The 12,908-nt window shown below is 43.0% G+C and overlaps 1 protein-coding gene across 1 annotated transcript in view; it reads right to left on the reverse strand.

Annotated features, from left to right (window-relative positions):
* LOC115136871 (ubiquitin-associated and SH3 domain-containing protein B-like) overlaps positions 1-12,908 on the reverse strand; it is a 51,578-nt gene that overhangs the window by 7,854 nt on the left and 30,816 nt on the right. Inside the window, exons 2-7 of the mRNA XM_029672744.2 lie at positions 7,005-7,058; positions 6,175-6,361; positions 5,477-5,675; positions 2,991-3,160; positions 2,479-2,687; positions 2,059-2,206 (exon numbers count right to left, since the gene is read on the reverse strand). Coding sequence (XP_029528604.1) covers positions 2,059-2,206; positions 2,479-2,687; positions 2,991-3,160; positions 5,477-5,675; positions 6,175-6,361; positions 7,005-7,058 — 967 coding nt within the window. The remainder of the gene's footprint in view (positions 1-2,058; positions 2,207-2,478; positions 2,688-2,990; positions 3,161-5,476; positions 5,676-6,174; positions 6,362-7,004; positions 7,059-12,908) is intronic.

Below are 12,908 nucleotides of genomic sequence, written 5' to 3' on the forward strand. Positions count from 1 at the left end.
GTTCTGTCCCTGAACAAGGCAGTTAACCCACTGTTCCTAGGCCGTCAGTGTAAATAAGAATATGTTCTTATTAACTGACTTGCATAGTTAAATAAAGGCTAAATAAATAAATAAATGTTTTGGTGTTAGGGACAGAAAGCATGCGTTGGAGGCTAGGAGCCATTGGTGTTGTATAGTGTTTTGGGGATGTCATTTCTCGCAACTGAGGGCAGTAGTACAGTCGTGGCCAAAAGTTGAGAATGACACAAATATTAATTTCCACAAAGTTTGCTGCTTCAGTGTCTTTATATACTTTTGTCAGATGTTACTATGGAATACTGAAGTATAATTACAAGTGTTTCAGTGTCAAAGGCTTTCATTGACAATTACATGATGTTGATGCAAAGAGTCAATATTTGCAGTGTTGACCCTTCTTTTTCAAGACCTCTGCAATCCACCCTGGCATCCTGTCAATTAACTTCTGGACCACATCCTGACTGATGGCAGCCCATTCTTGCATAATCAATGCTTGGAGTTTGTCAGAATTTGTGTTTTTTTTTTGTCCACCCACCTCTTGAGTATTGACCACAAGTTCTCAATGGGATTAAGGTCTGGGAAGTGTCTGGCCATGGACCCAAAATATCAATGTTTTGTTCCCCGAACCACTTACTTATCACTTTTGCCTCATGGCAAGGTGATCCATCATACTGGAAAAGGCATTGTTCATCACCAAACTGTCCCTAGATGGTTGGGAGAAGTTGCTCTCGGAGGATGTGTTGGTACCATTCTTTATTCATGGCTGTGTTCTTAGGCAGAATTGTGAGTGAGCCCACTCCCTTGGCTGAGAAGCAACCCCACACATGAATGGTCTCAGGATGCTTTACTGTTGGCATGACACAGGACTGATGGTAGCGCTCACCTTGTCTTCTCTGAACAAGTTTTTTTCCGGATGCCCCAAAAAGGGGATTCATCAGAGAAAATGACTTTACCACAGTCCTCAGCAGTCCAATCCCTGTACCTTTTGCAGAATATCAGTCTGTCCCTGATGTTTTTCCTGGAGAGAAGTGGATTCTTTGCTGTCCTTCTTGACACCAGGCCATCCTCCAAAAGTCTTTGCCTCACTGTGTGTGCAGATGCACTCACACCTGCCTGCTGCCATTCCTGAGCAAGCTCTGTACTGGTGGTGCCCCAATCCCACAGCTGAATCAACTTTAGGAGACAGTCCTGGCGCTTGCTGGACTTTCTTGGGCGCCCTGAAGCCTTCTTCACAACAATTGAACCGCTCTCCTTGAAGTTCTTGATGATCCGATAAATGGTTGATTTAGGTGCAATCTTACTGGCAGCAATATCCTTGCCTGTGAAGCCCTTTTTGTACAAAGCAATGATGACGGCACGTATTTCCTTGCAGGTAACCATGATTGACAGAGGAAGAACAATGATTCCAAGCACCACCCTCTTTTTGAAGCTTCCAGCCTGTTATTGGAACTCAATCAGCATGACAGAGTGATCTCCAGCCTTGTCGTCGTCAACACTCACACCCGTGTTAACAAGAGAATCACTGACATGATGTCAGCTGGTCCTTTTGTGGCAGAGCTGAAATGCAGTGGAAATGTTTGGGGGGGTTCTGTTCATTTGCATGACAAAGAGGGACTTTGCAATTAATTGCATTTCATCTGATCACTCTTCATAACATTCTGGAGTATATGCAAATTGCCATCATACAAACTGAGGCAGCAGACTTTGTGAAAATGAATATTTGTGTAATTCTCAAAACTTTTGGCCACCAATGTACATACATTCTAAAGTCAATCTCAATGAGACTTGGATTTAATATGAATAGCGCAAAGACTGGTGCAAAAAAATATGGTGGAAGGATTTGTTTTTGTTTTCATTTACTATGATAACCTTGATTTGAAGTCATTCTTCAAGAATAATAAGAATCCTGCTGCATATCATAACCAGGACCAGGAATTTTTCCTGATCAGGATTAAACGCTAGCCACTAGTTATCCTGGTTAGGAAAAGCTGTATGGTTTAGTTAAAGAAACTTCTTTCTTTTCTTTGGAAAAAGTGCCAGTACCTGCATGGGATGATAGATGAGGCTCGAAGTGGGTGTGTCCCCAGGGCTTGCGTTGTCGAGGCGACGGCTGTCCAGCAGCCCATCGAACAGGCCCCTTTCCCTGCTCTCTTTGTCGGAGGTGGCGGAGCAATTGAAGAAGGAGTGTGATCTGCACAGGGTAGAAGACAAGAGTTAACACACATACTCACTACTACTCATTCATCACTACTGACTACTGAGCAGAACTCTCCATGCTCTTTTACAGTGTTCTGGCCCTGGGTACGGGTCAATTCCAATTCAAGATGCAAACAGTTCCTTCTGGATTGACTGAATTGAAATGGAATTGACCCCTGCCCCTATGTTCTGGACCCAGGACTGTAAGTAGTAAGAAGTAAGAAGCACGCCAGGGGTGTAAGTAAGAAGCACATTCTGAGGGCTCACCCGTGGAAGACCCAGGTGTCACACTCGTCTGCCCGGCTGACGTAGTTCTCAGGCAATAGGCCGGACAGCCCCGTGGCCAGGGAGGACCCGTAGACCCAGCCCTCGCTGGTGTTTTTCTGCTCCAAGGGAGACGTGAAGACAAAGTCACCCAGGACCAGCTCCAGCTCGTCCTCATTCTGAGGGGCGTAGGGATACATCACGCGCAGCGTCTGCAACAGAGGGAGGGAAGGACACAGCTTTAGCACACCAACGCTGTATCTAACACCAGAATACAGTACAATGCAAGGCTATAGGTGTAAATGGGCAAGCTCGTAAAGGGCCACTGTGACATTTACAGCTGTTTCTAAATTAATTATACTGTATATTCCCATTGATTCTTGAAGAATATCAATTATTATAAATGGCTCATGAGCTTGTCTTGTAGAAGGTACAAGGTCTATTTCATGGTGTTGATTAGTAGAAAGTACAAGAGTAGTATTGGATGTGAAATGAAAACAAAGTGTTATTATTACCTCATGATTGGCAAACCGAATGTCCCGGGAGAAAAGGACAGCCAGCCAATCACAGCCTAGCTTCACCTCGATTCCCTTGGCCAGCTTTTCCAGGGAGGTCAGGTGATTGGTGGGGAAGTAGTAGGCTAACGTCACATGGAGCTGCTTCTTATGGGGCTCTAAATGGACATCTGAGACAGAGAGAGGAGCACGAGTGAATAAAGGTAAAGAACATAAAGAAAGCCATTTCTGTGGGGCAAACTACTACAGTGGAAATCTAGCTCAACAAATCATAGAACTACAGACTTGAGCAAAATGTCCCCATATTTTCCAAGCAATCTTTTTTGACGTGTTATAATCCACCATGCACAATTTGAAATGAAGCTCCAAACTGCCGGTGCTTTATGGTGAGGATAATCTCTTTAGGATTAAGCATTACAGTCAGGGCCGGCGCCAGAACGAATCAGTTGGACAAGCATTTGATTTTTATTCACGGGCACATCCTGTGTGCTTGCGCGCAAACACATTTTGTTAATGGGTGTTATGATAAAGACCATACACTCTTAGAAAAAAAGCTGCTATCTAGAACACAGAAGGGTTCTTTGGCTGTACCCATAGGAGAACCCTTTGAAGAACCATTTCCACAGAGGGTTCTACATGGAACCCAAAAGGGTTCTACCTGTAACCAAAAAGGGGTTTTACCAGCAACCAAAAAGGGTTCTCCTATGGTCTGAAGAACCGTTTTGGAACCCTTTTTTCTAAGAGTGTAGGCAGCTCGTGAATTTCAAGTTTGGGGAAGCTTACAATTTATCCTACCATTTAAACCTATCTGCGTGCCATATGACTATAGGCCAATGCAGCAGTAGGCCTTTAACGTCCATCATCACCTAAATAAAATACATAGGACTAAAGCCGCAAAAAAAAGTGGAAAATATCCTGATGAAAATTCTGGTTCTTTCAATCACATTAATATCTCTGCCTCCCTTTCTATCTGTCTTGACTTGAGCTATCGCTAGCGCAATGCAACATTGTACCAACTCGGCAGGTTGGCGTACTCAGACGCGAACGCTCCCTTCATGTTATCAGGACAGAGAAACCACACACATGCTCATTGCTCACATGGAGCACTCCAAACAAAAGACAGTGAAAAAATTGACAAAACTCCTAAACGATGGTTATGAAATAAACCAAATCGTGTTTCTCACAAGTGTAGCAGGTTGTGAACTCTGCAAACAACGTTTCCACTCTGAGAATGGTAAATTACTGTAATACATGCATTAACCGAAATGAATGTAACTAAATGACAGAGATGAACGGTATATTTACTAGGACTACTGGTTACATATGTAATGTTGAATTGACAAAAAGAAACAATCAAAGGTCAAACAATTCACACAATGAAACAATGACTGTGCAAGATTTGGCGGGAGACACCGGAGAACATTCTGGAGTGCTGAGTGCATGTATTCTGGAGAGAGAACCCCATATCTTCGCCACACACCCAGCCCCTTCTTCTAGTCTCAACATTTTATACTCAAGACACATGATCTTCACACATTTTAGATGCTTTTCACTGATAGCCGCAACTCAATAATCAGCTAGGCCTATTGCCACGCGCTCTGCCCAAATTGCTGCCTATCCCAATAGGCATAGACCTATACACTTGTGATTTGAAACAATCCACAGCAACAAAACAAACATTTTAAGAAGATAATGATCCTCTGTGGCCAAGTCAAGTTCTCTGGTAGAGTATTTTTGAATGATTTTATTTAGACAGGAGTAATTATATAATTTTGGCAAAACATCAATTTACTTTAGGGGAAGCCAGCCTCCGAACAGTGCACTGTGCACCCACCAACTTTCCTTTCTAATGTTCAAGTGGCTGAAACCAAGTGGCTGAAACTATCTCGTATGTAATGACGAGATGCTCATGTCTCCGCCCTAACAATGTGAGTCGTTGTCCCAAAGGCCGGAATGCAGGTGACAAGTTTAGGTCTGCATATAAACGCAACGGGCTTATTCAGGACAGATTTGCGGGAGAGCAAGCCCTCTCACTTCGCCTCTTCCTCTCTGCAGAAACTAGCGAGCGAAACAGCACCCCTCTGTCTTACTATATGTAGCCCGTGTATCTGATGCTGTCTGGCCAGAAAGAGTATGACATGCCATAACCATTTTGTCTAGACAGCATCAGATACATGGTCCACACATACAGAGACAGAGACGAGCTGTTTCACTCGCTCAGATGCTTAATCTGAGATTGATGTGTCTTTCTTTCTTTGCGTGTCTCAGTCAAATAATTGATCAGTCGGTAGGGCCCGCCAATAAATTCAGCCCTGATTACAGTCATCCCTTACCAGCTTAAAATATGTAATTTTCTGACCAAAGCATGTGGAGTGATAGACTGCCTGTAAAAAGGCAACGTGGGTATGCTTGTGTGTGTGTGTCTGGCGTGCTTACGTGCGTGCGTGAGTGTGTGTCCATGTGTCACAGGTAGAGATAGTTCCTACCTGCTTTTCTGGCAGCCTCGGAAGCAAAGTCAGCAGCAAACTGCTTGAGGACATCTGCGATCTGCTCCTCGACGAAGAGGCCTATGAAGTTGAAGGAGGTGTAGAGTTCCAGGGGCAGAGGGCTAGGGAAACGACCCCTCCATTGGCCGACCGTGGCCTGCAGGGCCTCCAACAGGGCATCCACCTTCTTGTCTGCACACTGCGGGACAGGGTAGAGTCTGAGTACCACACAAACACTGAGTCTTACATTAACATTTAGGGCCAGTTTTCCAGACACAGATTAGTCCTAGTCCTTGGACTTGTGCTCAATGGAGAATCACCATTGAAAGCACGTTTTAGTCCAGGACTAGGCTTAATCTGTAAACTGGCCCTTACTAGACAGATGTTACAGTCTCTTGACCTCAACGGGACTTCCTGGATAAATGCACACTTAGAAAAAAGGGTTCCAAAAGGGTTCTTCGGCTGTCCCCATAGAATAACTATTTTTGGTTACAGGTGGAACTTTTTTAGGTTCTACATGGAACCAAAAAGTGTTTTTCAAAGGCTTCACCTATTGGGACAGTCAAAGAACACCTTCAGCACCTTTTCATAAGTCTTAAGTAATATAATTACAATACTTCATGGTTAGCTGAATTCGAGGGAGAAGCATTCATGTGTTGATGTATGACGTGAGGTGTGTCATTTCCCCCTGGGCTCACCATGAAGAACTGGCAGAGCGTGATGTGGGGGAAGATGTTGTGGGCCTTGTTCTTGCCGCAGGAGACGCGGGACTGCTGCCAGAAGTGATGGAGCTGATTCTGCAGGGGTCCGCTGGGGCGCAAGTACAGGACGTACTCTCTGGGCAACGGGTCATCCAGGAAGGGGTCATCCACATGGGAGAACAGCCTGAGGAAGAGCAGGAGAAGAAGAAGAGGAGGAGGAGGCTTATCAACGACTGAGGTAGAAGATGTGTGTGTGTGGGGGGGAGCGGGGCTCCAATGCAGCTGTTTTTATCTCAATATGAAATCATTTCTGGGTAACAATTAAGTACCTTACTGTGAATGTTTCCATTTAAAATGGTCAAAAATAAACTAAAAAATAGCTTCTTAGAAAATAGTAATTTCTCAAGCAAGAACAGCTAGGACTGTCTGGACGTGGTCTGAGTAGGGAGGGGAAAACTGAAAAACTAGCTGGCTGTTATTGAAAAAGAGGTTTGGAACTCTCTTTCTTATTGGTCTATTAACTCATTTACCATCTGGTGATGTCACCAGGCAAGCCAAAACTCCATCCCACCAAAACAAGCTGAAATTTCAGATAGTCTTTTCAAACAGCTCTTACATCATTATATACTTTTCACAATTTCACAGTATTATTCCAACCTCATAGTGTGGAAATATATATAAAACCCAGGAAATGTTGACTGCACTGGGCCTTTAAAGAATTGTAGTCATTCACACATATGCAGCACAGCAGAGGGCAGCATAACACACATGGTTAATCTCTGGGAGTGTGTGTTTGTATACCTGTGCATGTGTGTGTTAGAACTCACCAGTCACATGCTGCCTGTACACTCCTGCCTCCTGTTGATACTAGTGCCTTCAATCTGCAAAGACAGAAAACAGTAATGGCTACAATGCTTCCTTTTGAAGGCACAAAGTCAGAGTTCACCATCTCTGTTCTCTATTTGTCTGAGATAAGTGACCCAGGTTGCGTCCCAAATGGCACCCTGTTGCCTATTGGGCCCCCGTCAAAAGTAGTGCACAATATAGGGAAAAGGCTCCCATCTGGGAGGCACAGATTCACACAGTTGTAAGAAGCACTACTGAGGCAGAGTTCATACACTGTATCTTTAGTCATGTGGAGCATGGTTCAGCAGGAATAACACAGCCTTTATTATAAAGAGCGGAGTCTGATACAGTGGACAGTTGTGCTAAGTTCATCATATCGTTTCAATAAGACACGCCAGAGGGAAGTGTGGAGGAGATTCCTTCGATACAGTATGAGTATGAATAAAACATAAAGGTGTGAAGTGAACAACCCACCGCATATCATTTCCACGAAGCCATTTCAAATGTCAAAACCAATTCAATCCATGAAAATAGACACACATGCTAAGTCACTCTCCAAAATAGCAGACAACCGTATTGTGAGACAGCTTCCTAAATCCAGCAGCACCTGGAGGCCTGGTTAACAAGCAGTGGAGGGAGCATGCTGATTCTTATTAGGCCATCAAAACCTAATTGCAAACTATTTAAGGGAAGGAAAAAAACTTGGAAACTGCTAATGCGATTCACCTCTCTGGGGACTATAGTCTCCATGGCATCCGCAGCGGTGGAAACCAAGACAGCACCTAGTACCGAGACCTGGGGGATACCAGTAGGGCAGAGACAGACCCTCTCCAATGTAAATGTAGACGTTTGGTTTGGACAGGGCCTCTTGGCCTTACCTTTTGGCTCACTTATTAAAAGTACAAATACAATGTTGATCCAGTTTAACTTACTTCTGTATCCGCAAACACGGGTTGACGCAATAGAGTCAAAAGGTATTAACCAACCAGTTTAACATTTGAGCTCCACCAGACACCCAAGTCAATCTGTGGAAAAGGGTAGTACAGATGCTTAATGGTATATCTACCGTAAGAATGTAGGACATATTTCACCTTTCACCCAGGCCCTTCAACAGTACTAGTTTAAACTTGACAATACTATGATTGTGTGAAGATGTAATGTTGCGGACAGGGAGTGTCCACAGAGGATTTATTTCATGCATTACATCAGCCAAACATACAGTGGGGCAAAAAAGTATTTAGTCAGCCACCAATTGTGCAAGTTCTCCCACTTAAAAAGATGAGAGAGGCCTGTAATTTTCATCATAGGTACACTTCAACTATGACAGACAAAATGAGAAAATAAATCCAGAAAATCACATTGTAGGATTTTTATGAATTTATTTGCAAATTATGGTGGAAAATAAGTATTTGGTCAATAACAAAAGTTTATCTCAATACTTTGTTATATACCCTTTGTTGGCAATGACAGAGGTCAAACATTTTCTGTAAGTCTTCACAAGGTTTTCACACTCTGTTGCTGGTATTTTGGCCCATTCCTCCATGCAGATCTCCTCTAGAGCAGTGATGTTTTGGGGCTGTTGCTGGGCAACACAGACTTTCAACTCCCCCAAAGATTTTCTATGGGGTTGAGATCTGGAGACTGGCTAGGCCATTCCAGGACCTTGAAACACTCCTTCGTTGCTCGGGCGGTGTGTTTGGGATCATTGTCATGCTGAAAGACCCAGCCACGTTTCATCTTCAATGCCCTTGCTGATGGAAGGAGATTTTCACTCAAAATCTCACGATACATGGCCCCATTCATTCTTTCCTTTACATGGATCAGTCGTCCTGGTCCCTTTGCAGAAAAACAGCCCCAAGCATGATGTTTCCACCCCCATGCTTCACAGTAGGCATGGTGTTCTTTGGATGCAACTCAGCATTCTTTGTCCTCCAAACACAACGAATTGAGTTTTTACCAAAAAGCTATATTTTTGTTTCATCTGACCATATGACATTCTCCCAATCTTCTTCTGGATCATCCAAATGCTCTCTAGCAAACTTCAGACGGGCCTGGACATGTACTGGCTTAAGCAGGGGGACACGTCTGGCACTGCAGGATTTGAGTCCCTGGCGGTGTAGTGTGTTACTGATGGTAGGCTTTGTTACTTTGGTCCCAGCTCTCTGCAGGTCATTCACTAGGTCCCCCCGTGTGGTTCTGGGATTTTTGCTCACCGTTCTTGTGATCATTTTGACCCCACGGGGTGAGATCTTGCGTGGAGCCCCAGATCGAGGGAGATTATCAGTGGTCTTGTATGTCTTCCATTTCCTAATAATTGCTCCCACAGTTGATTTCTTCAAACCAAGCTGCTTACCTATTGCAGATTCAGTCTTCCCAGCCTGGCGCAGGTCTACAATTTTGTTTCTGGTGTCCTTTGACAGCTCTTTGGTCTTGGCCATAGTGGAGTTTGGAGTGTGACTGTTTGAGGTTGTGGACAGGTGTCTTTTACACTGATAACAAGTTCAAACACGTGTCATTAATACAGGTAACAAGTGGAGGACAGAGGAGCCTCTTAAAGAAGAAGTTACAGGTCTGTGAGAGCCAGAAATCTTGTTTGTTTGTAGGTGACCAAATACTTATTTTCCACCATAATTTGCAAATAAATTCATTAAAAATCCTACAATGTGATTTTCTGGATTTTTTTTCTTCTCATTTTGTCTGTCATAGTTGAAGTGTACCTATGATGAAAATGACAGGCCTCTCTCATCTTTTTAAGTGGGAGAACTTGCACAATTGGTGGCTGACTAAATACTTTTGTGCCCCACTGTATGAGGCCACAGGGGAGCAGCTACATAGGAACAACAAACACTCTACCCTCACACAGGAAATGCTCAATACGAGTGCATGTATCTCTTTAATCTTTGATCATTCGCTCCAACTCAACATAGGGCTCCCATATTGAGTTCATTCAAATGTCTCCCTACATCAGAAGCAGTGTCACAGGTTACATGGCCTGAAGTTCGTCATTACACCAGTCACAGATATGAAGACATGGGAGAGCAACTACATAGGAACCACAAACACTCTACCATCACACAGTAAAGGCTCAATGTGTGCATGTGTCTCTTGTATTTCAATATGAATATCTTTAAGGACCATATACACCCATATCATTCTATTGTTGGGGTATACCCACACGATTCCAACACAGAAAAGCTGATTTTCAACATACTTCCTTAAACATTTTTGGGAAATTATTTCACTCATATTGTAATTAATTTTATATTTTTTATTATATATGAATGATCATATTTCATAGAAATCTAGAAACACTGGACAGTTACTTTAAAGGAGGCTACAATTGTCAGATCAACTGGGTGTCCTGCCACAAGACTGGCTTTAGCCCGAGATAAAACTGAATACATCGGAGCTAAAACCTGGGCATTAGTTTAGGTAGCTAATGCTAGTCTTCAGGTCTAAGGCGCAGTTACTCCTTAGACCAAAAGTGAGTGTGTATACAGTTGAAGTCAGAAGTTTGCATACACCTTAGCCAAATACATTTAAACTCAGTTTTTCGCAAATCCTGATATTTAATCCTAATAAAAATTCCCTGTCTTAGGTCAGTAAGGATCACCACTTTATTTTAAGAATGTGAAATGTCAGAATAATAGTAGAGAGAATGATTTTTTTCCAGCTTTTATTTCTTTCATCACATTCCCAGTGGGTCAGAAGTTTACACACACTCAATTAGTATTTGGTAGCATTGTCTTTCAATTGTTTAACTTGGGTCAAACGTTTCGGGTAGCCTTCCACAAGCTTCCCACAAGAAGTTGGGTGAATTTGGGCTCATTTCTCCTGACAAAACTGGTGTAACTGAATCAGGTTTGTAGGCCACCTTGCTCGCACACGCTCTTTCAGTTCTGCCCACAAATTTTCTATAGGATTGAGGTCAGGGCTTTGTGATGGCCACTCCAGTACCTTGACTTTGTTGTCCTTAAGTTACTTTGCCACAACTTTGAAAGTATGCTTGGGGTCATTGTCTATTTGGAAGACCCATTTGTGACCAAGCTTTAACTTCCTGACTGACGTCTTGAGATGTTGCTTCAATATAGCCACATAATTTTCCTTCCTCGTCATGCCATCTATTTTGTGAAGTGCACCAGTCCCTCCTGCAGCAAAGCACCCCCACAACATGATGCTGCCACCCTCGTGCTTCACGGTTGGGATGGTGTTCTTCGACTTGCAAGCCTCCCCCTTTTCCTCCAAACATAATGATGGTCAATATGGTCAAACAGATCTATTTTGACCAGAGGACATTTCTCCAAAAAGTACGATCTTTGTCCCCATGTGAAGTTGCAAACCGTTGTCGGGCATTTTATGCTGGGTTTGTAGCAGTGGCTTCTTCCTTACTGGACGGCCTTTCAGGTTATGTCGATATAGGACAAATTTTACTGTGGATATAGATACTTTTGTACCTGTTCCCTCCAGCATCTTCACAAGGTCCTTTGCTGCTGTTCTGGGATTGATTTGCACTTTTCGCACCAAAGTACATTAATCTCTAGGAGACAGAACGCGTCTCCTTCCTGAGCGGTATGACGGCTGTGGTACCATGGTGTTTATACTTGTGTACTATTGTTTGTACAGATGAACGTGGTACCTTCAGGCATTTGGAAATTGCTCCCAAGGATGAACCAGACTTGTGGCGGTCTACAATTTCTCTTCTGAGGTCTTGGCTGATTTCCCCATGATGTCAAGCAAAAGGGCACTGAGTCTGAAGGTAGGCCTTGAAATACATCCACAGGTACACCTTCAATTGACTCAAATTATGTCAATTAGCCTATCAGAAGCTTTTAAAGCCATGACATCATTTTCTGGAATTTTCCAAGCTGTTTAAAGGCACAGTTTACTTAGTGTATGTAAACTTTTGACCCACTGGAATTGTGATACATAGAATAATAAGTGAAATAATTTGTCTGCATACAATTGTTGGAAAAATTACCTGTGTCATGCACAAAGTAGATGTCCTAACTGACTTGCCAAAACTATAGTTTGTTAACAAGAAACTTGTGGAGTGGTTGAAAAACTAGTTTTCATGACTCCAACGGTAGTGTATGTAAACTTCTGACTTCAACTGTATATGACAAGCCCTGTTCCAGAGTGGAAGCTAAATGTGGCCCATGTACCAAGTGTGTATCAAATTCTGAATCAAAGGAGGTGCAGCGATCAGATCTCTGTAACTGAATATATTAGGTGCATAACACAATCATGCATACAAAAGCCACGGTTGTGTGAGTTCAGCTACATCTACATTCAGCTCAAAGTTGTTCCAACCTCAATGGAAAAAACAGGCAGCTGCTTTTGACTTGTGGCCTGTTCTCTGTACTGGAGATCCTCTGTGAACCGCACAGGCCTCAGTCCAACATCCTGAAAAAGGTAGCGAAAGCATTCTCCCTGTCAGGCTGTCTATGGGCTGCGCTGAAATGAACCCCTTAAGAGTATCACAGTGCTTCCCCATCTACACTTCAGATGCTTCTGACAGGAAACACAGAAGTAAATCAGCTGAGGACAATGTGGTCTGTCTTTCTCAGATCTGAACCAGGCGTAAAAATAAGCTGTGGTCACTGGTATTTAAAGGTTTGCAATCAACCGAAATGGTTTGAATGAAGAGAGAACCAGTGTGACAGTTAGATCACTCCCACATGTGAACACATCATAGCTCAGCAGCGTTCCCCAACAAGTTGGTTTTATTCATCCCTCCAAGTTTTTTTGTTTAGTTTTTTTAATGAAAAAAAAAAGAGTATATATTATTTTGGGGGCTTGGTGGGTCGTTTTCTTTGTTGGACATAAAAGACAGTAAAAACATCAGGAAATCAGCTATTTTTTTATGTTTAACTTTTTCATGATAT

The sequence above is a fragment of the Oncorhynchus nerka genome, linkage group LG11, assembly GCF_034236695.1.
Source record: "Oncorhynchus nerka isolate Pitt River linkage group LG11, Oner_Uvic_2.0, whole genome shotgun sequence".
NCBI lineage: Eukaryota > Metazoa > Chordata > Actinopteri > Salmoniformes > Salmonidae > Oncorhynchus > Oncorhynchus nerka.